We start from the raw sequence: 27256 nt of genomic DNA, 5'->3' as shown, positions 1-27256 counted from the left end.
TTTTGGGGGCTCCAAAATCACTGCAGATGGTGATTGCAGCCATGGAATTAAAAGACGCTTACTCCTTGGAAGAAAAGTTATAACCAACCTAGACAGCACCTTCAAAAGCAGAGACATTACTTTGCCAACAAAGGTCCATCTGGTCAAGGCTATGGTTTTCCAATGGTCATGTACGGATGTGAGAGTTGGACTATAAAAAAGGCTGAGAGCCGAAGAATTGATGCTTTTGAACTGTGGTGTTGGAGAAGACTCTTGAGAGTCCATTGGACTGCAAGAAGATCCAACCAGTCCATCCTAAAGGAGATCAGTCCTGGGTGTTCATTGGAGGGACTGATGTTGAAGCTGAAACTCCAATACTTTGGCCACCTGATGAGAAGAGCTGACTCATTTGAAAAGATCTTGATGATGGGAAAGATTGAAGGCAGGAGGAGAAGGGGATGGCAGAGGGTGAGATGGTTGGATAGCATCATCAACTCGATGGACATGAGTTTGGGTGTACTCCGGGAGTTGGTGATGGACAGGGAGGCCTGGCGTGCTGCGGTTCATAGGGTCACAAAGAGTCGGACACGACTGAGCAATTGAACTGAACTGATGATACTGAAGCAGCTGACATCTGGAGAGTCTTTGTTAAAGCAGCATAATAAAGCTTATCCTAAAGGATACACAACTTCCTCAGTCATACATATTTTTAAATACTTATGTTCATTTCTATGAAGTGCCCAGAGAATTACAACAGATTCTTTCCTAGATGACTGAAATACACCCTAACCCTAGTACATGAATGCTCCATAGTAAACAGAAAACAAAAATTCTTTAGCAGTTCACTTTGGGCTGAGGTTAAGACTAAAAGACTTTTATTAGCACAAGAAAGAAGCATGTAAGATAATGATGATGAACAATTAGTAAACCAAGAAGGCCTTCTACCACAGGTAAGGTGTGACAGTCTGTGACGGTGCTGGTTTAGTTGCTAAGTCGTGTCAGGCTCTTGCGACCCCATGGACTGTAGCCCACCAGCCTCCTCTGTATATAGGATTTCCCAGGCAAGAACATTGGAGTGGGTTGCCTTTTCCTTCTCCAAGGGGGATCTACCTGACCCAGGAATCGAACTTCCATCTCCTGCATGTCAGGTGGATTCTTTACAACTGAGCCACCGAGGATTCCCTTGTGACAGTGTACAACACACAATAAAGGCTCAGCAAGTTTTATTATTATTAGTGTTAAAGTCAGAAAACTGCAGGTCCTTACTGTGTCCACAAGATTCTATGTGGGTAGGTCCGGATGAATTTCAAAAAACCAATATTTTTTTTTTCTTTTTTTTAGTATCAATGTGTCCCGTGCAATATTTAAGATGTATTTATACTGAACAACAACAACAACAAAATGCTACTGTTTATGTGCAATTCAAATTTAATTAGGTGCTTTTTCATTTGCTAAGTGTAGCAATGCTAACCATAGATATACCCTGGGAATTTCATAGGTTGTGTTAAGAGGGGTACTAGTGAGGCATGATGGAGAAGGCAATGGCACCCCACTCCAGTACTCTTGCCTGGAAAATCCCATGGACAGAGGAACCTGGCAGGCTGCAGTCCATGGGGTTGCAAAGAGTCAGACACAACCGAGCGACTTTACTTTCACTTTTCACTTTCATGCACTGGAGAAGGAAATGGCAACCCACTCCAGTATTCTTGCCTAGAGAGTCCCAGGGATGGGGGAGCTGGGTGGGCTGCCATCTATGGGATCGCACAGAGTCGGACACAACTGAAGCGACTTAGCAGCAGCAGCAGCAGTGAGGCATGAAATGATATCAGTGTTCTTTGTGTCTATAAAAGACACACACTAAACAAAATATATTAAGTGAGAAATTTTAAAGATTTTGAGTTTTCATATAATTGTCAGCCATCTCCAAACAAACAACAAAAAAAGGCTTTCTTTTGTATTGTTTTGTTTGTAAATTTGAGAAATTGTTTCCCCATCATCTTAACCATAAATCCAAGAAATGATTTATTATTTGATAATTAAGAAAGCAATTTCAATAACAGTGTTAAAATATCAGGACACAGTCCAAGCATTTATTAAAATCAAAGAAAATCTCCTCTTCTTTACTGAGATCTTTAAAAACTTTGAGCAGCATCTTAAAAATAGTGTTAAAAATCAGAATTAAAAGATAAATAACTTTTAAACTTTTAAGATAGTCTTAGGTTTCCAGAAAATTACCAAGATAGTGCAGAGAATTCCCATGTACGCCACACCAAATTTCCCTCATTCCAAACATCTTATACATTAGTTTGATACACTTGTTACAATTAACTGAAGAACTAGTACTGACACATATTTATTAACTAAAGTCTAAACTTTCTCAACTTTAATTTTCCCCTAAAATCCTTTTACTATTTCAGCATACAGGATAATAAACTACATTTAGTCCAAATCTCTCAGAGTTCCTCTTAGTTCCGAGTTTCTCAGATGACCTTGAACGGTCTGAATCAGATATTTTGTAGGATGACCCTCATTTGAGATTCGGTAGATATTTTTGCCATAGTTATACTGGGGCTAGAGGTTTCTGGGAGGAAGCCACAAAAATCAACTGCTGTTTTCAACATATATCAAGGGTACAAACTAGACTTTTTTAATTGATGACTTCTATGATCTGCTCACTCAGATTCTTGGGAGTTAAATTATATGTTAATGCCTGAGCATTACCAATATATATAGCCTGAACACTCAGACAAGAGCTTCAACTCAGGATCTTTAATTATATAAATGAATGATATTCTAATAAGGATTTGAACATGATACAGAATGATTATATGACATCTGAAAGTGCAAAAACAAGAAGGCATTGAAACTCAGAAAAGTCTCATGTAAATATTAGAAGGGGACTTTCATGTGCCCATTAAACACATCCTATGTAGCTTAAAGACCAAAGGCATAACCTTACAGAATAGCAAGGCTGAAAAACCAGGAGAGACAGAATCACTGATGAGGATAAGCAGAGTAGCTGTCTTTATGCAAACAGTGGCAGCATACAGCTCAGTCTCCAGGGCGAAACATGCCAGCTGACAGTTCTTTAAGATTCTCAGGGACTTAGGCTAATTCCTTCTAGCCTGGCCCACCTTAAGCCAATCAATGGTTCCACCCCCCTCCATGACCTAAGAGCTGGCATATCTCCCTTAGTACTTTAAAACACAAGAGAATTTGAACCTCTTGTCATTAATTCACCCAATTGTGAATTTAAAGGGGAAAACAGTATATTATTTTGCAATTACTAATTAGCTCTTCAATGAATAAGATTAATGATAAGGTTTAAAAGGCCATTTTCATAGGTCAGATACAGTTTTTTTAGTTGCTAAGTTGTGTCAGACTCATTTGTGACCCCATGGACTGTAGCTCATGAGGCTCCTCTGTCCATGGGATTTCCCAGATAAAAATAGTGGAGTGGGTTGCCATTTCCTTCTCCATGGCATCTTCCTGACTCAGGGATTGAACCCATGTCTCCTGCTCTGCAGGCGGGTTCTTTACTGTCCAGTTCAATTCAGTCACTCGTGTCTGACTCTTTGTGACGCCATGAATTGCAGCACGCCAGGCCTCCCTGTCCATCACCAACTCCCAGAGTTCACCCAAACTTTTGTCCATTGAGTCAGTGATGCCATCCAGCCATCTCATCCTCTGTCGTCCCCTTCTCCTCCTTCCCTCAATCCCTTCCAGCATCAGAGTCTTTTCCAATGAGTCCACTCTTCGCATGAGGTGGCCAAAGTATTAGAGTTTCAGCTTTAGCATAAGTCCTTCCAAAGAACAGCCAGGACTGGTCTCCTTTAGAATGGACTGGTTGAATCTCCTTGCAGTCCAAGGGACTCCCAAGAGTCTTCTCCAACACCACAGTCCAAAAGCATCAATTCTTTGGCGCTCAGCTTTCTTCACAGTCCAACTCTCACATCCATACACGACCCCTGGAAAAACCATAGTCTTTACCGTTAGAGCCACCCAAATACAGCTGCACATCAAAAAATTCATGTGGTCCTATCTTATGCTCTCAACAATCTAGCTATGGAGGCCTAGATCTGTATTTTCTAAATTCCCCAAAGGACTCTTAAATAAATACCTTTTCAAGTTATGTAGCACCCCTGGTAAACAATCTGCTGAAAAACCCATTTTCCTCTTTGTGTAAGACTCAATGCCAAACGTGGAAATTCTTAGACAGCATGTTCGGTGTCAACAGGACTGTTAGCAGTGTGAGAAGGGGCCAGACAGCCTTGCACCCAGCTCTTGAGGTGACTGGCATCTGAGCATGCACACAGATGACACATTTTCAATTATAAAACCCTGAAATGTTCTCCAAGACTAAACTGTGTCAGTGATTTTAAGACATGATTTACAGACAGATTCAGAAGCTAAAGATTCAGAAATATGCAGCCAATACAAGGCTCCAAGAGAGAAACAATATAACCCAAATTATTGCTTGAGTGGGTAGCAACAATTTAAACATCAAAAGGAACTGCCTTAAAACACTCCTGTTATGTAAGAGGAACTTCCCCCACCTGAGTACACTTGTTCTATAGCGTCAAGCATTTTCTCTGTGCAGGTGTTACATTGCAGAGTCATAATTTGACTAATGGCATAGTTAACTTAAGGGTTTCCCAGGTGGCTCAGTGGTAAAGAATATGCATGCAAGGCAGAAGACCTGAGTTTGATCCCTGGGTTCAACAGACCCCTGGAGAAGGAAATGGCAACCATTCCAGTATTATTGGAAAATAATACTGGACAATCCCATGGACAGAGGAGCCTGGCAGGTTACAGTCCATGGCGGTCTCAAAAGAATCAGACAAGACTTAGTGACTAAACAGCAATAACAACAGTTAATTTAAATAAAGAAGAGATTTTGAGATAGCAGAGTCTAAGCTCTAGGAAAGTTTATAGACGCAAATGCTTCTTCATTAACAATAACTCTGAGATAACCTCCTCAATGAAATAAAATAAAAGTAAATATGAAATTACTAAAATACCACTCCTCGAGACACATAAAATGGTTTGTGATATTTTATGCAGCATTTTTTAAAAAATGCATATACCTAACACATTAATTGGAGAAGGCAATGGCAACCCACTCCAATGCTCTCGCCTGGCAAATCCCATGGACGGAGGAGCCCGGTAGGCTGCAGTCCATGGGGTCGCTAAGAGTCGGACACGACTGATCGACTTCACTTTCACTTTTCACTTTCATGATTGGAGACGGAAATGGCAACCCACTCCAGTATTCTTGCCTGGAGAATCCCAGGGCTAGAGGAGCCTGTTGGGCTGCCTTCTATGGGGTCACACAGAGTCAGACATGACTGAAGCGACTTAGCAGCAGCGGCAGCAACACATTAATATTTTTTCTTTATAAAATAAATCAAAATTTCCAACATATATATTCAAGGTCTTTTGCCAAGATTGACATGCAAACAATTTTACAGTACTTTAAACCCACTCCAGTACTCTTGCTGGGGAAATCCATGAGCAGAAGAGTCTGATAGGCTACAGTCCATGAGGCTGCAAAAGAGGAAGACGCAACTTAACCACTAAAGAATAACAACAACAACAAAAATGCTTTATTTTTCTTTTGGTTGACAATATTCCAAATCATAGATGGTATCCTCAATTTAATTACAATGTAAAATGTAATATAAGTTTACCTTAAGAAAATAAATCCTGTTGTTGCTGTTGTTCATTTGGCTAACTCCTATCTGACTCTTTGTGATCTCATGGACTGAATTCCTGTCTGACTATGATCTCACGGACTATAGCCCACCAGGCCCCTCTGTTCCACACTATCTCTCAGAGTTTGCTCTAAAACAAATCTACATCTGATAATTTTATATAGTATTTATTCCCAACTTTGCCATTATGTGCTATACTTGATCATGTCTGGATCAAAGAATATCCTGGAAGCTCTCCTTTAAATCAACATTTCCCTATTTTGAGATGATGGCTTTTGTTCCATGAAAACATAAACTCTATTTTTTTGTTCTAAAAGTAAGTTTCATATCCTCCTGCAGCAAAATTCCTGACATCTTTGTATTCCATTTACTATGAGATAAGTTAGTTAGTGTTAGTTGGTCAGTCATGTCCAGCTCTTTTGTGACCCCATGGACTGTAGCCCACCACTATCCTCTGACCAGGTATTCTCCAGGCAAGAATACTGGAGAGAATTGCCATTACATTCTCCAGGGGATCTTCCTGACCCACAGACTCGAACCCAGGTTTCCTGTATTTCAGGTGGATTCTTTACCATCTGAGCTACCAGGGAAGACCACCTCCCTTTAAAAAACAATCTTGAGGATGCCAGGAACTTACGTAACAGCAGACTTGTCAGGCAAATGCATTACATTAGATCTGCACGTGGAAATACAGACACTCTTACTAACTAATCATCATATTGACCTCTGATCTCCATTCAGAAATAGATTAGCTGTCTTTTGTCTTATCATCCTCTTTCAACATATATCTGTGATGTAATAATTATTATATATTAAAATGTTTTTCCTACATAAGACATCAACTTAGAAGTCAGGCACGCATTAATGCTTGTAAGTTCCTATTTGTACCACATCAGACCAACCTTCATGGAGCTTCCATTCTAATGGGATTAGACAGAAAAGTAAACTTGCATACCGATAAATAGATCAGATGATTTCTGGTTCTCATACATGTTGTGAAGAAGATCAAACAGGGTAATTGTTAGGAGAGAAATTGAGGGGGGGGGGGGATTTGCTTGAGCAAAATGATCAGGAGAGGCAGAAAGATGGCCAAAGTCACTACAGCCTCACAAACAAAGGGGAGAGGGAGGGAGGTGAGATAAGACAGGAAGACACTGGATGGTTTTCTGTTTGTCACTTCCTGGGTTATAAGCAAATGCAAGATATGAGTGAATTTAAGGGAATCCTCAGGTTGGGGATTACGAGCTGCCCAGAAGCAGAGGAAAGGCAGGGTGGCTATCTAAAGGCTTGCTACCAAAATTCTAGTGGTCTTGGATTATCATGATAAGAAGTGAGAGGTTCAATCAAGATAAGAAGCATCCCTGCAGTTTTGAAAAATACATATAAGAAGAACTTTGGTATACAGAAATGTGTCTCTAAGTAGTCTATCCAGCATATTATTCAACACGTCATATTCTATATATTTTCTAAACCAAAGTAAAACATTTGAGGATTACAGAAGAATAATTAAAAATACCTTAAAGAATGACTCACATTATCAGCCACTAATTCTCATTTATTGAGGGACTAACTCAATACCAAACACCCCAAATCTGTCCTCAACACAAGCCTTGCTGCTTTTGCCCTGTGGCTTTTATTATGGATGGGACGTTTGTGCCCTCCCAAAATGCATATGTTGACACCCTAACTCCTAATGTGATGCTATTTAGAGACGGGGCCTTTGAAAATTAACTAGAGTCAGATGAGATCAGGAGGATGGGGTCCTTGTGAGGGAATTAGTGGCCTTATAAGAAGTGAAGAAAGAGACATGCTTGCACCAAGGAAGGACCATATGAAGACACAGAAGGAAGGCAGCTGTCTGCAAGTCAGGAACAGAGTCCTCACCAGGAACTGAGTCAGCTGCACCTGGACTGTGAACTTCTCAGGCTCCAGACTATGATAAATACACGTCTGTGGTTTTAGAAATCAGACACCTCGTCTGTGGTGTTTTGTAGCAGCGGCCTGAGCAGACTAAGACAGTCTCATACAACGCTTTCACTTAGCGAAGTCCTTTCAGGGTCAGACTACACTCTCAAGACAGACATGCCATTGCACACGTGTTCCCTGCCTTCTGTGACTGAGGGGATATGTGTGGTATCACTTTTGAATGGGGTAAAAGTTATGCCACTTAGCAAGGTACTCAATTATCTACTCAGTGCTACAAAGGAGTCGACAGATCAATGTTCTACCATCTTCTCCTGGTGATCTGCAAACAGCTTCACAAGTTCCTCTGACATCATGACATTCTCTATAACATCACACATCTGCACATTCCAACACCTGAAATCTCACTCTACACCTGCATTTTAAGCTTTATATGTATGCGTGGCTTAGCTTCTTCATATGATGGCAAACTTTTCCACATGCAGTTATCATTGCACAGTATTCCGTACCACATGCACATACTGGCGTGACCCACCTGCCTGGTCTGTCCTTCTCATTCACTGAAATTAATGTAGAAACAGCCTGACCCTTTGCCAAATACCCAATGTGAAGCTACTCACTTGTGTCTGACTCTTTGTGACCCCATGGCCTGAAGCCCACCAGGCTCCTGTGTCTGTGGGATTTTCCAGGCAAGAACATTGGAGTGGGTTGCCATTTCCTTCTCCAGGGGCTCTTCCCAACCCAAGGATGGAACCCAGGTCTCCCGCTTTGTAGGCAGACGGTTTACCATCTGAGCCACCAGTAGTAATACCCAAAGTTCAGTAATACCCAAAGTTCAGTAATACCCGAAGATAACTATCTTAAAAAGGGCCTATGTACCTCAGTGTTTGTTGCAGCACTTTTTACAACAGCCACGACATTGAAAAGCAGCCTAAGTGTACATCAACAGATGAATGAGCAGAGGATGTGGGGTGCATATATATATATATATATATATATATAGTGGAATATATATGTGGGGTGCATATATATATATATATATATATATATATATAGTGGAATATTACTCAGCCATGAAAAGGAATGAAATTGGGTCATTGGCAGTGATGTGGATGGACTTAGAGGATGTCATACAGAGTTAAGTAAGTCAGAAAGGGAAAATCAAATATTATATACTAACACATATATGGCATCTAGAAAAACGGCACAGATGAATATATATGTGGGGCAGGAATAGGGGTGCAGATGCAGAGAATGGACATGAGGGCATAGGGTGAGGGGGGGTGAGATGAGTTGGGAGTGTGGCACTGACATATTTATACCACCATGTGTAACTCAGACAGTTAGTGGGAGGCTGCTGCATAGAACACGGAACTCAGCTCTGTACCCTGCGATGACCTAGAGGGTGGGATGGGCAGAGGTGGGAGGGAGGCTCAAGGGAAATGGAATATATGCATGCTTACCTCAGAGTCACTTTGTTGTACAGCAGAAACCAACACAACACCTTAAAGCAATTATACTCCAATAATAAAATAAAAATTTTAAAAAGATACATTAGCAGTGAACTTGCAGGTGACAGTCATCTACATATTACGTCCAACAAATAAGACACAGAATTCTCCCTGACAGTCCGCAAAGCAACTTATTCTAACAAGTAAGAAGACAAGACAAGAGGCACCAAACACAGCTAGGTAAACATCACATTAAGACAGGGACAGAAACTGCGAAACTAGCTCTGAGTTTACGAGCATCTTCTTTGTATCAGAGTTAAAAAAAAAAAAACCTCATCCAGCCACCAAACCCTCAACCTGCCACACCTCAAATAACTAAAATGATAACTAACTGCAGGTAACAGCATGTAAATTTAAATGCAGATTAAAAAAAAAAATCACCTGAAGAGCTTCCAAGCCTAAGCAAAAATGACAAAATCAACTATTAATTCAAAAATCTGTTATGTCACTCCCGAAATTCTTATCCTCCCTTTCAAAAGATGAAATACAGAAAAGCAACTGTAATGACTAACATGCCATAAAACTTAAAGGAATCATTCTGCTTCTATTTCCTCCCACATCCTGTTCCACTCAAGATAGCACTTTATCAGGCTGTCCTCCAGTTCTCCCCCTTGTAGGTCTGTGTCACCTCCCATTCTGTAGGCATGACTACTATTATAAAACACATTATTTGTCAGGCTACCAGGGAGCCACATAAACTCTTATTATGACACCGTGTAAATATAAAGTATTTATGGTTAGCACTGAAAGATCTTGAGTCCTAGTAGAAATTAGTACATTCTGGCAGGGCTTCCCAGGTGGCTCACTGGTTAAAAAAATTAACAAACAAAAAAACCCCACCTGCCAAGTGGGAGATGTGGGTTCAACCCTTGGGTTGGGAAGATCCCCTGGAGGAGGAAATGGCAATCCACTCTCGTATTCTTGCCTGGGAAATCCCATGGACAGAGGAGCCATGAGGACTGCAGCAAAGCGTCAGACACGACTGAGTGACTGAACAACAAGGAGAACTGGCATGTGGGAGGAAGGAAGGGGATGATTTCAGACGTGTGATGGGAGCCCAGCAGCACTGCCATCTGAGTTTGAAATCCAGGTTTGAAAAGGACAGAAGTAGCTGCTCTGCAACTAAAGAAAACGCCTGAACTGCTGGAATGCATGCGTGCTCAGCTGCTTCAGTTGTGTCTGACTCCTTGCAACGCTATGGACTGTTAGCCCTCCAGGCTCCTCTGCCCATGGGATTCTCTAGGCAAGAACACTGCAGTGGGTTGCCATGCCCTACTCCAGGGGACCTTTCCAACCCAGGGATCGAACCCGTGTCTCCTGCATCTTCTGCACTGCAGGCGGGTTCTTTACCACTGAGCCACCAGGAAAGACCAAGCTACTGGAGGGGGCCCATCACTTGACTCTTGAAGTAGCATGTTGCCTGCCACTATTTATAACTTGGGATTCCCTGGTAGCTCAGACGGTAAAGCGTCTGCCTGCAATGCGGGAGACCCGGGTTCGATCCCCGGGTCAGGAAGATCCCCTGGAGAAGGAAATGGCAACCCACTCCAGTATTCTTGCCTAGAAAACTCCATGGATGGAGGAGCCTGGTGGGCTACAGTCCATGGGGTCGCAAAGAGTCAAACACGACTGAGCGACTTCACTCATTCATTTATAACTTATTATTCCTTCAAAACTCATATTCAGTCCAGTTTGTTGACTGAATGGTTTAATCAGCGAACAACTGACCAGCCCGTTAAAAAAAAAGCTATGTTGCCAAAGGCAGTTTAAGCTGCCTGCTCCTTCTCACTTAAAATGCCCACACTACTTCACAGATATTAGCAAATTCCCACCCCATGTATCAGAGCTCCCCAGGACATACCGTCTTGTGTGTCCACAGTCTGCATGTGTACAAGAAGATGAGATTTTACCAAGTGTCAATTTCCCCCAGTCACTCTCTTGGTCCATCCTCTCACACTCTGCTTCTTTCTAGGGTTCACGTGTATAAGTAAAAAGCACCTCATAATTTGTCTCAACTGCTGGAACAGGAAATACATAATCACTATACAATTTATCAGGGTATCCCAGATGGTGCTAGTGGTAAAGAACCTGCCTGCCAATGCAAGAGACTTAAGAGACACAGGTTCAATTCCTGGATCAGGAAGATCCTCTAGAGAAAGAAATGGCAACCCAGTCCAGTATTCTTGCCTGGAGAATCCCATGGACAAGAGAAGCCTGGCATGTTACAGTCCATCGGATCATAAAGAGTCGGACGTGACTGAAGTGACTTAGCACACACATACAATTAATCACACAGTCTTCTCTCAGCTGCAGAAAGACTTTAGATTTATGAGGGGGAAAAAAAAGGATCATACCTGAAACTGCTAAAAGCAGCAAGCCAAACCATAATTAGCATCTCCTCTTGCGTACCTAAAACTTTGCTACTCACTAAGAAACGTTCTCAGTGACGCACATTAAGTCCCCTTCCTTCAAAAGTCATATAAGAATAGGGAACAAACGAAAGATTTTTTTCTTTTTTTTTGCTGTAACTTACACATGATTTCTTCCTATTGGCAGGCTACATTTACAGTGATAAGAATTCTGTGAAATTTTGTTCCAAGTATTTAAGGAAATGTGCTCAAAAAAAATGGAAGCCAGCTATGGTTCACACTTCTAAAACTGTTCTGATAAAGCCTTCCAGGCGCCAGACTCGGCAGCCCACCAGGAGAGAAAATAATATTCTGGGGACATTTCTACAGACTTCAATCGCTGAGGAACAATAGGGCTTCATTCTGTTTCCCTTTTAAGCAGCAAGTATCTGTGCAAAAAAAGAGAAAAAAAAATAGAGGGAAAAAATTTTTTGAGCCAATTTGGTATAACGTATAATTTCTGAAGTGCTATAAAGAAAGAACAGGAATTACTTCCACTGACAAATAAAGGAGAACTCTTCCTCCAGGTAAGACCCAGTGGCACGAAATATGTCTTTACAACTATCAGAGAATTGGGCATTTTATAACACTATTAGTAATGGAGGTCAGAGACTTAGTCTGAAAACACAAGAAAATCTTCTGATTTCAATTCATGAAAATTAAAAAAAAGAAGATCATCCTATTTTTGAAGCATATCGAAAGTTCCAGGGAATATATTTTATACTTAAATGCTTGTTATGATTCAGCCTCCCAAAGCATTTTCTTATGAATTATCATCCCACATTCACAAAAGCCCTGTGGATTTTGATGCCGATGAGAAAAAGACAAAATAGGCACAGATGTGCAAGGTCACAATAGAAAGCTAGTACCAAGCATGACTTGGATGCCAAAACTCAGAACTCTAATCCAGTGTCCCCTCTAGAGCGCCACAGCTCTGAGTACCCCAAACAAACTAAATGCAAAGAAATCTTAGTGTACAGATCATTTTAGATGATGGGAACAAAAGTGTGCATACAGTTCACTATGATTAGCAGAGCGTTTACCATGTGCCAACTATTGTCCTAGGATTTTAGAATCAGTGATAAAAAGGGACTGATTACCAACACGGAGTGGGCGTGGGGAGAAGCATGATCCTATATGACAGCAGTCCCCAAACTTGTAGGCAGCAGGGACTGGTTTTGTGGAAGACAACTTTTCTTAGGGGTAAGGAGAAGGCAATGGCACCCCACTCCAGTACTCTTGCCTGGAAAATCCCATGGAGGGAGGAGCCTGGTGAGCTGCAGTCCATGAGGTCGCTAAGAGTTGGAGACGACTGAGCAACTTCCCTTTCACTTTTCACTTTCACGCATTGGAGAAGGAAATGGCAACCCACTCCAGTGTTCTTGCCTGGAGAATCCCAGGGACGGGGGAGCCTGGTGGGTTGCCGTCTATGGGGTCGCACAGAGTTGGACACGACTGAAGCAACTTAGCAGCAGCAGCAGCAAGGGGGTTTGGTTTCAGGATGTTCCTCATAAAGATCTCATAACCAAGATCCCTTGCATGTGGAATTCACAACAGGGTTTGCACTCCTATGAGAATCTAAGGCCTCCACTGATTGGATAGGATCTGGAGCTCAAGCGGTAATGCAAGTGATGGGAGCAGCTGTGTGTACAGATGAAGCGTCACTCGCTTGCACACCGCTCACCCCTAGCTGTGCGGCCTGGTTCCTAACAGGCCATGGATCAGTACTGCTTGGTGGCCTGGGGGTTGGGGGCCCCCGCTATATGATTACGTGTACTGTATATATGATACATGTAGATATATGTATACGTAAGCATAAGATTACTAAATTACTAAAGTAATTGAAGTCCAGTAATATATGAGGTTCTCTGCTATGTATTTTAAATCCCTACTCTTAATTTGCCCACACAACAACCTGAAGACACAGGAATTACAATTTCCCCTCCATCAACCATCACACTCAGTGGTAACTTACCCATTCACTAAAAAATGGAAAAGTTGAGCTAAGAACTCCATCTTGTTGAGATACAACTATTACGCTTTTCCCTCCATGTGCTCCACTGGCCTCTTTACTACTGAGACACAAAGAAGCAGAGAACAGAATATTTCCGTAAAGAATTCTTTCTAAGAAACGGGGATATACTGAATTATGCTTTAAAAATAACAGTTCAAAAAGTGAGGGAAAAACTGAAAAAAACATAGCAAAGCATAATATTATTACTATGACAGGTAATACAAATCAGGAACAAGACAGAACAACTGAGAAATGTGCAGAAGATACAAAAAGATAATTCGTCAAAGAATTAGGGGTGTGTCATAAATGTATATGATACTTAACTTTAGCCTGAAATTCAACAAGAAGCAAGTTAAACCACAGGAAAACATGATACTACCTTTGTTTAACTGGAAATTGTTAGTTAAAGGTTTTTTTAAAATTATAATATCCAGTGTTATTTGGAAAATTGATACATTCCTGCCTTGCCTGAAGAAATATAAATTACAGAATGTTTCTGGAAGACAAGGTGATAAAATGTATCAACAACCCTGAAAACATCCAGTTCTAGGAAAGTAATCTAGAGAAAATGACCTGATGAGAACTATGTTGCTTTAATTATAGCACCATATATACCACTCTAAAATGAAAGCGCCATCAACCTCCAAAACCGGCAAGTTATTTAACACACTGATGTTATATAAAGGTATGGAAAACAGACACTAAAAATATGAGAAACACTGTCTCATATGTTAAAAGGTAACAAAAAAGAATATGAGAAATCTTCTAAATTTCAAAATGTATATGGGTTAGCATTTCTGCTAAAAATACACTCATTTTGGTGGCTTGATATCATGAATGAACTTCAGCTTCTTTAAATCAATCCTTTATTTTCCAAATTTTAATGAGTATGCCTGTTTTAAAAAAAACACAGAAAATAATAACAAAGCATTATTTGAAAAGAGAAAAATATTTCACTAATGTGCTGCAGAGTTCTCAAGAAGACAACTTGCTAAAATTATTAACGTTCAATACATCTCTCAAAGTTAAAAGCAGGGAAAATCTAGGCATGGCACTGATTAGAATACACACAATATACACTCCATGAATGATGAACCCTGTTAACTTTAAATGAGGATCACTAATATATTAGGTTCTCTGCTATGCATTTTAAATCCATACTCTTAATGGACTTAAGTCCATACTCTTAATTTTAAGTCCATACTCTTACTTGGAGAAGGCGATGGCATCCCACTCTAGTACTCTTGCCTTGAAAATCCCATGGACAGAGGAGCCTTGTAGGCTGCAGTCCATGGGGTCGCTAGGAATCGGACACAACTGAGCAACTTCTCTTTCACTTTTCACTTTCATGCATTGGAGAAAGAAATGGCAACCCACTCCAGTGTTCTTGCCTGGAGAATCCCAGGGACAGGGGAGCCTGGTGGGCTGCGGTCTATGGGGTCGCACAGAGTCGGACATGACTGAAGCGACTTAGCAGCAGCAGCAACTCTTAATTTGCCCATACAACCGCCTGAAGACACAGAAATCACTGTTTCCCTCCTCCATCAACTATGACACTCAGTGGTAACTTATTCACTCACTAAAAAATGGAAAAGGAGAGCGAAGAACTAGTCTTGTTGAGATACAACTATTAAGCTATTCAGGTAAGTAATGAAACTTATCCCAAAGCCGATAGATAATATTAATTGCAAAAATTTAAGGGTGCAATTTTTTTTTTCTGTGTAGTGATGTATTATATTACCAAGCTATATTTGGAGGAGAGATAATATATAAAGAACGAAACACTTGAAACTCTGCCATAAATACTACGTTCTTGTGTTTGTATGGCTATGTGAATGAGTATGTATACAATTTTTTGCCTTGATTTTCTTCTTAACCTTCAGCACCATGAATATTGCCCACATAATCAACTCTTCTTTGAAAAGACAACTCACAGCTACCTAATATTCTTTTGGATAAAGGTGCCATTGCATGCCTATACATCTACTATGTGTTTAACATTACAATAAGTCCCCTACATACAAATTTTAAAGTTGCAGACTTCCAAAGATGCAAGTGTGCATGCTAGCCCCTATATGCCAACTGTCGTACTATTGTTGTTGTTCAGTTGCTCAGTCATGTCCGTCTCTTTGCAACCCCGTGGACTGCAGCGAGCCAGGCTCCCCTGTCCTTCACCATCTCTAGGAACTTGCTCAGACCCACGTCCAATGAGTCAGTGATGCCATCTAACCATCTCATCCTCTGTTGTCCCATATCCTCCTACCTTTAGTCTTTCCCAGCATCAGCGTCTTTTCTAATGAGTCAGCTCTTCTCATCAGGTGGCCAAAGTAATGAGCTTCAGCTTTAGCATCAGTCCTTCCAATGAATATTCAGGATTAATTTCCTTTCGGATTAACTGGTTTAATCTCCTTGTAGTCCAAGGGACTCTCAAGAGTCTTCTCCCACACCACAGCTCAAAAGCATCAATTATCCAGTGCTCAGCCTTCTTTATGGTCTAACTTTTCAATCCATACATGACTACTGGAAAAACTGTAACTTTGACTATATGGACCTTTGTTAGCAAAGTAATATTACATGGTATTACTATACTTTTCAAGGTACTGTACGATTTAAAATGTTTTCTTTACTTTTCTATGTACATACTATTTTTGTAAAAAATATTATAAACCTATTACAGTACAGATTAGCAATAGGGCCTTCCCTGATGGCTCAGTGTTAAAGAATCTGCCTGCTGACCCAGGAGACATGGGCTCAATCCCTGGATTGGGAAGATCCCCTGGAAAAGGAAATGGCAAAGCACTCCAATATTCTTGCCTGGGAAATCCCATGGACAGAGGAGCCTGGCGAGCTACAGTCCATGGGGTGGCAAGAGAGTCATGCATGACTTAGCGACTAAGTAACAACTATCAGTATACAGCTGACTGTTATTTGGGTACCTAGCCTAACTGTTGAACTTAGGAACATGCTCTCAGAACAGAACTCATTTGCATGTAAGAGACTTACTGTATATTCTTTTCCAACTCAACTCAAGTTGAACAGTCTGATCCACACACTACAACTCCCGGTCTTCCTGCACCACCTTCCATATTCTGGGTAAATGCGACATGATTCCTACCATCTCTGAGACTGTCTCCATGATACTGATCTCACCTGTGTGCCTTTCAGGAGGAGGACTCCACCTCCTCATACAGTGACTCCAAAATTACCATTTCAGCCACCAGCGAGGAATGTGTTAGAAACAAGAGGCTGAATTTCAGCTCTTTTATATTTGGAAGACTTGGTTTGCTGCCAAAGAAATTGCTCTTCCTGGAAATTAAATTATTCTGTGTTACTGAAGGTAATGACCGCTATGTTACTCTAATGTTTGAAAGTCCAAATAAAACATTTGAGAGAGAAGAATAAAATATATTTTAAGAAGTGAGCTTTCTTTTTTTTTTTTTTAGTTTGAGTAGTCATGCTTGGAGTCAAATCAAACATCCTGTCTATTTGGAAATTTAATTTTTTCTTCTTTCTTGACAGTGTCCATTATTGCTCTTATTTAAAGTTAAAACATGAAACAATAATCAAACTCTAATTATCTACACTGAGGTAGAAAATGCTGTGAGTAATAGCAAGCATGGGTTATCATTTGTACACCCTTTGGGAAGTCAGATTTTGACACTGTCCTTTCTATGCCCAATTCGCATCACTTACAAGACCATCCAATTACTGACAGTCCAAGTCTAGCATGGGGAGTAGGGAAGAAGTGAGCTATTTTTAAGTTGGCAATACATAAATCAGCTGAATTTCACCAACCATACTTTCTATAAATAAGCCAGGGTATTGGACATTCCCCTGGTAATTCCTCATATAGTGTCAAAATACCATCAAATACTTAAAGAACTCAACCACCAAGCAAAATATCGTTAAAGACACTACTCCAAGAATTCTACAAGTAGAATTCTTTACAAACCATGGCAATAAAGGGAATATGATTTCCATATTTGTGATATTTCCTTCCAGGTGAAGGGAATTTAATTAATGTAACATTTCCAGTTTCTCTCTGGCCCTTGGCTTTCTCTGTCTCTGAAGAATAAAGGAAATGGCTGGCTAGCTGCTTCTTTTCTTCCTCTGGAGAACTTCCTACCTGCAGAGAGCAAGGGGTGGTCTCTAGAACTTAAAGCCACCTCTGTCCCTGTGGAAGGGAGGAGAGAAAGCCAAATTCCTGGGCTGTTATTCAGCATCACAACAAGCTATAACTAATCAAAATGGATATTTCCCTCCAGGGTGGCCACACCTTTATCCCTTTTTCCTTCCCACATTCCAACTTTTTTCAGGATCAGAGAGGGTTGCAGAGGAGGGCTGATATTTTTGGGGTTCTTTAGAGATGTATGGATGTGAGAGTTGGACTGTGAAGAAGGCTGAGCGCCGAAGAATTGATGCTTTTGAACTGTGGTGTTGGAGAAGACTCTTGAGAGTCCCTTGGACTGCAAGGAGATCCAACAAGTCCATTCTGAAGGAGATCAACCCTGGGATTTCTTTGGAAGGAATGATGCTAAAGCTGAAGCTCCAGTACTTTGGCCACCTCATGCGAACAGTTGACTCATTGGAAAAGACTCTGATGCTGGGAGGGATTGGGAGCAGGAGGAGAAGGGGACGACCAAGGATGAGATGGCTGGATGGCATCACGGACTCGATGGAAGTGAGTCTGAGTGAACTCCGGGAGATGGTGATGGACAGGGAGGCCTGGCGTGCTGCGATTCATGGGGTCACAAAGAGTCGGACACAACTGAGCGACTGAACTGAACTGAACTGAGAGATACCACCAATTAACATTTCTGCACATTTTATCATCTGATGTAAATGCATACCTTTCTGTGATTTATGTTGTTGCATATTTAAGGGAGAGAAGATTACAATAAGCATTATAAGATTATTGAGATGCTTCTAAACTAAAAGATTTAGAACACGTGTACAAAATGCATTCTTCTTAATACATATAGATTGGATCAAGTGTAATGACAGTTGTGAAAGCAACATCTACTAAGCAAAAAGTGTTATTAATGAAAAATCTCCAGTCCTCACCTGTGAAGGATAAATGTAATAATTAATTTCAATGATAGAATTAACTGTTCCCCACCATCTAATGCTATAAACTAAATATCCCATTTTAATACATTCCATATCATTCAAAACTCATAGAAACTTTGATACTTAGAGTAACTTAACCAAACATAATTGGCTTACCCACTTACTTTGATCCAAAAACCAGAAAGGTCTTTTATGATAACATGAATTTTACTCTGATAACTTATAATTGGCAATTCCCACAACAATACATAAACTTGAACATAAACACCTACATTTTTTGTCAAAATGTTTCTCTGATTGAAGATGAATTAGTCTCTTATTATACGGGTCACATTCTGTAACAAATTCTAAGATTCACCCAAGTGTTATTATCATAAGGATTATGTTGAAGGTATCTGTTCTACCTCACAGGAGCTGGACAGAATCAAACCCACAGGAGTTCAACACTTCACTGAAGAAACCAAGAGTGGAAGGACAAGGCGAAATGTCCATTTATCATCAAAAAGGTGCCAATGGACCCAGATTTTCCCCGCCAAGAACATGACTATAATTGGAGGTGGGGTGGGTCTTTTCTTTGTGTAACAAATTTAACCATTTAAGTTTCCTTTTTCCTTGTCACAATGTTATGATGGGATTTACGCTCTGTGGTTCTAAACAGAGCAGCTGCTTAATATTTGACCTCACAGAAAATGACACTTATTAAACTGTCTATAATATTCCTCTTACAATGTCAATCTTTGTAGAATATTTGGTTTTAAACAGGTGAATAGAATAATATTAACAGGGTGTGAAAATTTTGTGATTTCTGACTGAGAATCTTTTTAAATTAAATTAAGATTGTAATCTTTTTAAGTAATGGTGCTAGGGGATATAATTTGCTTCTCTATTTGCATAACTATTATACATTTTAATATGTAAAGGACTGGCATATTGTAGAGTAGAAAAATTATATTTTAAATGCAAATCTACATAATAAAGCAATAATACAAAAGTAGTAGAGAAAGAACGTATCTAACAGTTTTTGTTAGAGAGGGTAGTGGCTTTTATATCACACAATATATAAATGTATTATTACATAATAAATGTACATAATACTATATGATAATTATATAAATTACATGAATGTGCTATGTGTTATAAATACATAATATTTAAGTACTCATCTTAATATGGAGGTACCTATCTTTTATATTTATACAAATATTTATAATTATAAGCCACTTACACACTTATTTCACTCTGAGACTGGCTCTTTGAGATTTCTTATCTTATTTTACTCCTCTTAAATTAAAACATACAAAGATATTATATATCATTACTAATTATATATCATTACTAATTATATTCCCCATGCTGGACATTTCATTCTCATGACTCAGTTATTTTGCATGTTTAGTTATTTAATGTAGTATGTATTTCTGCTTTATTGACTATGCTAAAGCCTTTGACTGTGTGGATCACAATAAACTGTGGAAAATTCTGAAAGAGATGGGAATACCAGACCACCTGACCTGCCTCTTGAGAAACCTATATGCAGGTCAGGAAGCAACGGCTACAACTGGACATGGAACAACAGACTGGTTCCAAATAAGAAAAGGAGTGTGTCAAGGCTGTATATTGTCACCCTGCTTATTTAACTTCTGTGCAGAGTACATCATGAGAAACGCTGGGCTGGAAGAAGCACAAGCTGGAATCAAGATTGCCAGGAGAAATATCAATAACCTCAGATACACAGATGACATCACCCTTACGGCAGAAAGTGAAGAGGAACTAAAGAGCCTCTTGATGAAAGTGAAGGAGGAGAGTGAAAAAGTTGGTTTAAATCTCACCATTCAGAAAAGTAAGATCATGGCACCTGATCCCATCACTTCATGGCAAATAGATCGGGAAACAGTGGAAACAGTGTCAGATTTTATTTTTCTAGGCTCCAAAATTACTGCAGACGGTGATTGCAGCCATGAAATTAAAAGACATTTACTCCTTGGAAGGAAAGTTATAACTAACCTAGATAGCATATTAAAAAGCAGAGATATTACTTTGCCAACAAAGGTCCATCTAGTCAAGGCTATGGTTTTTCCAATAGTCATGTATGGATGTGAGAGTTGGACTATAAAGAAAGCTGAGTGCCGAAGAATTGATACTTTTGACCAGTGGTATTGGAGAAGACTGTTGAGAGTCCCTTGGACTGCAAGGAGATCCAACCAGTCCATCCTAAAAGAGACCAGTCCTGGGTGTTCATTGGAAGGACTGATGCTGAAGCTGAAACTCCAGTACTTTGGCCACCTCATGTGAAGAGTTGACTCATTGGAAAAGACCCTGATGCTGGGAGGGATTGGGGGCAGAAGGAGAGGATGAGATGGGTGGATGGCATCACCAACTTGATGCACATGAGTTTGGGTGAACTCCAGGAGTTGGTGATGGACAGGGAGGCCTGGCGTGCTGCGATTCATTGTGTCGCAAACAGTTGGACACAACTGAGCGACTGAACTGAACTGAAGTGATACCTGTATAGGACCCATTTTACATTTGAAAAACTGAGCTAAAAATTGAGAATCACATAAATGGCCAAGGACATACAGCTTAATAAGAGACATAGCTGGGATCCCTCCAAAACCAGTGCTCTCTCTCACCTTTGCACCTATTCAAAGCAGAATCCAAAACAGCATTATACTATGATAAATAATTCTAATATCATCATAAATATATTAAAATATGAACTCTGTATATCTGTTATAGGGCAAAATGCAACCTCTTTTCTAGAAATATATTTCTGATCTGAGATAAGTAAGGGAATAATAAGTTCCAATATATGTAATACATTTCACAGATAACTATTCAGGAATTCACCAAGGGATACATGTGAATACTTACCTAAGATGGAAAGCTTCTAGGGAGCATTTTTTCACTTATTTAGTCATTATTTACAATTTACCAAAAATTAATTGATACAGAGTATAACTTCAATATCCTAATAGAGCTAAGACTTCCTACAAATCAATTAACTATGATACAGAGCTTGAAATTACACTCAGCTGCTATGTGATCAAAAGATAAACAACTGGAGGTGTCAAAACTATATGTTTTTGTTATGAGTCTTAACATTTTTCATGGTCTAAAAGCATAGTATGATAAAACATTTCTGTGAATTTCCTGGGCTGGAGGTACTGTTTATAAATATAATTGGGTTCATTAAAGTCAACCAAGCAGTTTATTAATCAGTATGCTAGACTGGCACAGGATGTGATAGAAATTCTTTTATGTACGATATGTTGAAGATTTTATATTAATATAAAAGCTATTGATTTAACATATAATAAACTTGAAGCCAGCAACAAGTATAAGGAACTATTCTCACTCAAATTAACTTTTCATTCATATCCAAGTGTTCCTTATCATAAAGCTATCAAAGTACCATAGTCCTAAGAATACATTTGCAATATGGGCCATGAAAACCATCACGGACACCAACTGAAGAGTTTGTCACAAAAACCATCAAGGATATCAGCTGAAGAATTTGTCTTGAAGGTGCGTTTCAGCCAGCAAAGACCCATTGTACTACACCTTGGATGGAATTACTAGATTAAAAAGACCTGCTGGTCTTCTGAACTATAGGTATTTAAGTTAGGTACTCTCAACTATATGTCATCTTTTATTAATAAAAATTAAAATCTTCATAAAAACAAATACTTTTAAGTGTCTATTTAAAATCCTAGCCCCAATCCCCCACTAAATAAAATAAAGGTAACACAGAGAAACAACTATAAGTGGGTACACATATCTTCTAGGGTAAATCAACAGAAAAAGAAAAAAAAAAAACACACTTTTGGCAGCTCAAAATGGCAACAGTTCCTGTTTTAGTTCAACTAAGTTGTTACAACCAGATATAGTGAACCAGACAAACCATACCTCACTTTATGGAGCAACAAATTATAATAAATTACTTTAAATGTAACTTTAGTATTTTTTTACATGAAGACAACCTGATGAAAATACCCTGGAAAATTCTTCAACAATTTCACATAAATGCATACCATATAAAAGAGAACTTTGAAAAAGCACAACAGACACTGTCAAGTTCTACAACATTGTCAGGAAAAATACTTAGTATTCACTTGTATGCCAAAAGTAATGTTATATTTGGGAATACTATAACTTCATTTTTAACTGTAAAGGCCATCATGTGATACTATCCTGAGAAGTGATTTAACAAAATTATAATCAACTAATCAACTAATATCATCAGAATTCCATTTTTCTCTCTGATGCATTATTTCAGTGACAGAAAAAGAAATTGGCTTGTATTCTAATTGTGAAAGACATGAAGTTGCTGGAGATACTGTAATTTGACAGTGCGTGACTATTATTTCAAACAATGAAAATATTAGTGACATCTCTAATGATTAGGCTCTACAACGACACAAACATACAGCAAATTAAATAACTCCTTTCCACGAGGCTATGACAATTTTATTAGAGCAGTGACCTCCTGTACTCCCTACAATTTCCATTCAATCAAGTACTATCATTTGCAACCCACAATATAACATAAGACATGAATCCAATACTTGCAGTTTTACCCACACCCATAAGCTGCTCTCTGTGAACACATGGAGGCACAGAGTAATCTCTACTAGTCCTTTAGGAAGCATGTTTAAAGCTGAAACACGAGATTCAAATGGAAAGTGAAAGGAGAGACATGAATGTATACTTCACCGACTGCTTCTTTTTGCAAGAAATTTGATATGAAAACAATGCAACAAGCTCAAGAGTGTGCTTGAAGTGCTCTTGGAAAGTTTTCTGAATGTGAATAAGGTGAAACTAAAGCAATATTGGTAAAAAAAAAAAAAAATTCACAATCGTCCATTAACTAGAGCCACAAAGATCTTGCTAGTCTTTCTGTGATGCTGAGATATGTTAGCTGTATAATCACAGGTCTCCTAAATATTGGCATCTAACCCCAAATGCAATCATTTTCATTCATACCCTGAGATCATGAAATCTCCAGACCAGTGGGAATGCCACTGAATGCTCTCCCCAAAACATTAAAAAAATGGATCCTGCATGTGGCAAGGAGATTTCACCGTGCTTTAGAGCATCGAGTCCATATTACAGGATGCCTGCCCCTATCTGTCATACTTCTCATAGAGCCAGCTCCCCAAACCAGACACAGGTGCACTCCTGAAATTCGATATGAGTCATATCCACCACTTTTTCCATGGGATTTTAAAAGTGGCGCAGCTCTAAAGCCTCTTAGTCCTGCAGGTGAAGTGCTAACAGCGAAGAGATGAACTAAACTACCCTAAGTAGCTGGTGGTAGTTTAAAGCTGCTGATGGAAGGGTGCACAATGAGATAACTCTTAGGTAGTTTGAGCACCTCCCTATTTAAGTCGTTGCAGAAAATTGCAAGCATCTCAAATATTCGTCACCTAGTTCCCAAAAGTGAAAACAGATACAGGTCAGGCCTGATACCACGGTTAGGAGGCAACGCTTCTCTAAACCAACATATCCTCTTGGTAACATCAGGCATGAATGTTAAAAACACCTTTCAGAGCCAAAGCGAACCAGATCAGTTCGGGAGGAGGGGGACCCACCATGGAATAACAACGTGCCCCTCTTTTCCCCCACGCTCTTCCCTATCCCCAACATTTGGAGGGAAAACACAACTTCAGGCATTTTCAGAAGTAACTGTTCATGGTGGGAACCACACACACACACCCCAAAACCTCTTAGACTGTTTTCCTACCACACAGACCAGGGAGGCTGCACCACCTCTAGCGACTTAATTCTGAACGTAGTGGCTGGAACCCGCTAAGCAGCCATCGATGGAAATACATTACACACCAGAATGAGAGGAAGGTCGGCGAACAAGAAAAGCAGCTGTGCTTTCGGCCATTAATTACCGATCACCCAAATATCGCCTCGCAGCCTCCCACCCACATGCACAGCGTTCCGAACCTGGGTTTCAGGCGGCGCTTCCCGGAGCTTCGCTATCTATTGTCAGGACGCAGAAGCCCCCGAAACCTGGGAATCGAGCTGAAAACGCTGCCCCTGAAACAGCTAAATATAGACCCAAGGGGCTCTGGGTCTGGCAAGCAGCGGGAGACGGGAGAAACAGCCATGCAAGCATATGACTAAGTATTTCCATTTTGTTCTAGCCAAACATCGTAATGACATTGAACATAAGGGCAAGGCTGGAGGGGACTCCTCCCCACCCCCACCCGTCTTCTCCCGTATATTAGGGACGTCATGAATGCCACGGGTAGGTTCGGGAGGGTGGCGGGGCGCAGTATTGTTGGTGTTGCCCTATATTCGCCTCCTCCAGGGGAGATGGGTGGCGGGGAGGGGAGCACGCAGTAAGCCACTCGGTAACAGCTCCGAGAAAGGCACTAACCCCGGCCCCCAGCTCCAGGCTCGCCGTCTTCCGAGCGAGGGCACCCGGCGCGATCGCGGTCCTCCCCCGGCCAGGAGCCGCCGAGGAGCAACCCCCACCGGCGGCGAGGAGGAGCACGACGCCGAGCGGGATGCGCCTGGCCCCAGCCGCCCGGCCAAGGCAACTCACCGAACGGCGCGGCGCCGGATTGCCTCTTCGCGAACATGCACCCGCCGCCAGCGACAGCTCCTCAGTCCGGGGAGAGGCGTGCGCGCCGCCGCCCGGCTTCAGGGCAAGGTCCTGACCTTGCCCAACTGCAGCATCTTCCGCTTTTGTTGTCTGAGCGCGGCCGCGGGACAAGTGATGCCGGCGGGGAGCAGGGGCGAGCGCCGCGGGGGAGAGGCGGCTCCCCGACGCGAGTGCGCGGCGCCCGGCCCGGCGGCCCCTCCGAGCGCAGCGCGCGCAGCGCCCCCTGCCCGGCTCCGCGGGCTCCGCGGGCTCGGGGCTCCTGCGGGCTCCCGCGGGCTGCTGCGGGCTGCTGCGGGCTCCGGGCGCCGCCGGCCGGGCCGGGAGAGCCGCAGCCGCCGCCGCGCCCGCCGCTCCGCTCGGCCGGTTGCCGCCGCGGGCGCGAGCCTGGGGCCGCCGCGGCGCCCGGCGCCGAGCGCTCCCGTGCTGCGCCCCGCGCCACCTGTGCCGCCGCCGCCGCCGCCGCCGAGGGCGAGGCTCCTCCCGCGGCGCGCGGCAGCCTCAGCCTCCACCTATGCCTCGGCGGCCGGCTCGGGCGCCCGGCTCGTGAGGCAGCGTCCGCCCCGCCGCCCGGACCTGCCCCGGGTGCCGAGCATGCCCAGTGCCGCCGCCGGAGCGCGGCGCTTCGCCGTGCTTATTCCACTTCTCCTGGTTTTCGCGGCAGCAGCGGGGGAGAGGGGAGGAGGCTGCGGGTTGGGAGAGGGCCGAGCATCCTTGGGAACGCACACCCCGGCCCTCAGATGGGTGGATGCTCGCGAACCCGGCGAAAGCTGGAAGGGACCGGAGGAAGGCCTGGAACCCCGGGTTAGACCGAGGCTCAAAGGGCCGGTTCCTTCATGTACGTGCAACATGCTGACAGTTTATTGTGTGGCAGATGTCAGCGTGCAAAACAAAGGGCAGGGATGGAAGGGGTTCTAAGGGAGCAGGTGTGTGCGTTGGGGCCGGCGGCAGGCTGACTGTGCCTGAGCTGGGTGGAAATGGAGTCTCTCAAATCCTGTGGTTCTAGACCAAACATCGCCAGGACAGCCACCTCCGATCTCCCCACTGCGTCTGTCCCGTCTTCCCGTCACTTCCAGTACTTCGATGAAACACGCTGTTCGCGGGAGGAGAGACTTTGTCCTTAAATGAAATCCCTTTGATTTGGAACCTGGAATGTATGTAACTTCCTGCTAGAAAGACTTGGCTACTCTGGAACTTGAATAGATCGTAATGCTAAACTCCCCTCCTCCCTCCTCTTCCTTCAGCGCCCCCTCTTCTTTCCTCCAACTTCAGCACTTCGGCCACCTCGTCTTCCTCCTACTCGCCCCCCTCCACCTCCCAGCCTAAGATGAAAACCCTTCCCCTTTGCTTCCCCCAAAGTTTCCCTATACCCCCTGCATCGTACTCTTCATTTTCAGCTTGTTTTTCTGTGTCACCTCCTGGTTTGACAGCTGATTGACTCCTTGGGGACTTCTCTCTACCTCTCTTGCTGTGAAATACAGCAAGTAGAAATCACCGCAGTGAACAGTGAAAGTCTTGTTAGAAAACAAGACCCTTGACTTGTGCCCAAGAGGACCTCTGGGCCTTCACCCGAGTGCTCTCTTTCAAAAGTCATGTCTGGACTCAGTCCTATTGCAATTACAAGACTTAAGACAGGCATAGTGCACCGTTCCGGGGACCAGGGCAACTTCCTAATAATGTCACAGCGCACCATCCCTGACCCTGTGGATCCCAGACTGACTGTGGTTATGAGCTTCTCCCCTCTCCCCCTCCCCGGCGCTGGTTTCCAAGACACAGACAGGCATGAGAGCCGTCCAGGAAATTGTCATCAGAGGGATTTGAGGGGCTTGTGATTCTCAGAAAGAGTTGCTCTTTTGTGTCAAAAAGAGATTATCCAACTAAATTAAATGACCTGAATATTTATTCCGGGCTATTCTCTAGTATTCTTTGGAGGAAGTTAATATAATTTGAAGTAAGAGCAAACGAGGAAAGTTTAAACAGGTTTGCCATGGTCAGGTTCATCAGACTCTTTGCGAACCCAT

The 27256-nt window shown here is 41.9% G+C and overlaps 1 protein-coding gene across 2 annotated transcripts in view; it reads right to left on the bottom strand.

The window, feature by feature from the left end:
• The window catches only part of CTNND2 (catenin delta 2), a 1112452-nt gene extending 1087013 nt beyond the window's left edge, over positions 1–25439 (bottom strand). For both annotated transcript variants that reach the window (XM_018065721.1, XM_018065722.1), the window contains exon 1: positions 25179–25439. In XM_018065721.1, the coding sequence (XP_017921210.1) occupies positions 25179–25215 (37 nt within the window). In that variant the 5' untranslated portion in view covers positions 25216–25439. The remainder of the gene's footprint in view (positions 1–25178) is intronic.

The sequence above is a fragment of the Capra hircus genome, chromosome 20 (genome assembly GCF_001704415.2).
Source record: "Capra hircus breed San Clemente chromosome 20, ASM170441v1, whole genome shotgun sequence".
Taxonomy (NCBI): Eukaryota; Metazoa; Chordata; class Mammalia; order Artiodactyla; family Bovidae; genus Capra; species Capra hircus.
The sequence above is the reverse complement of the archived record's forward strand: the minus strand, read 5'-3'. Positions and strand labels throughout refer to the sequence as shown.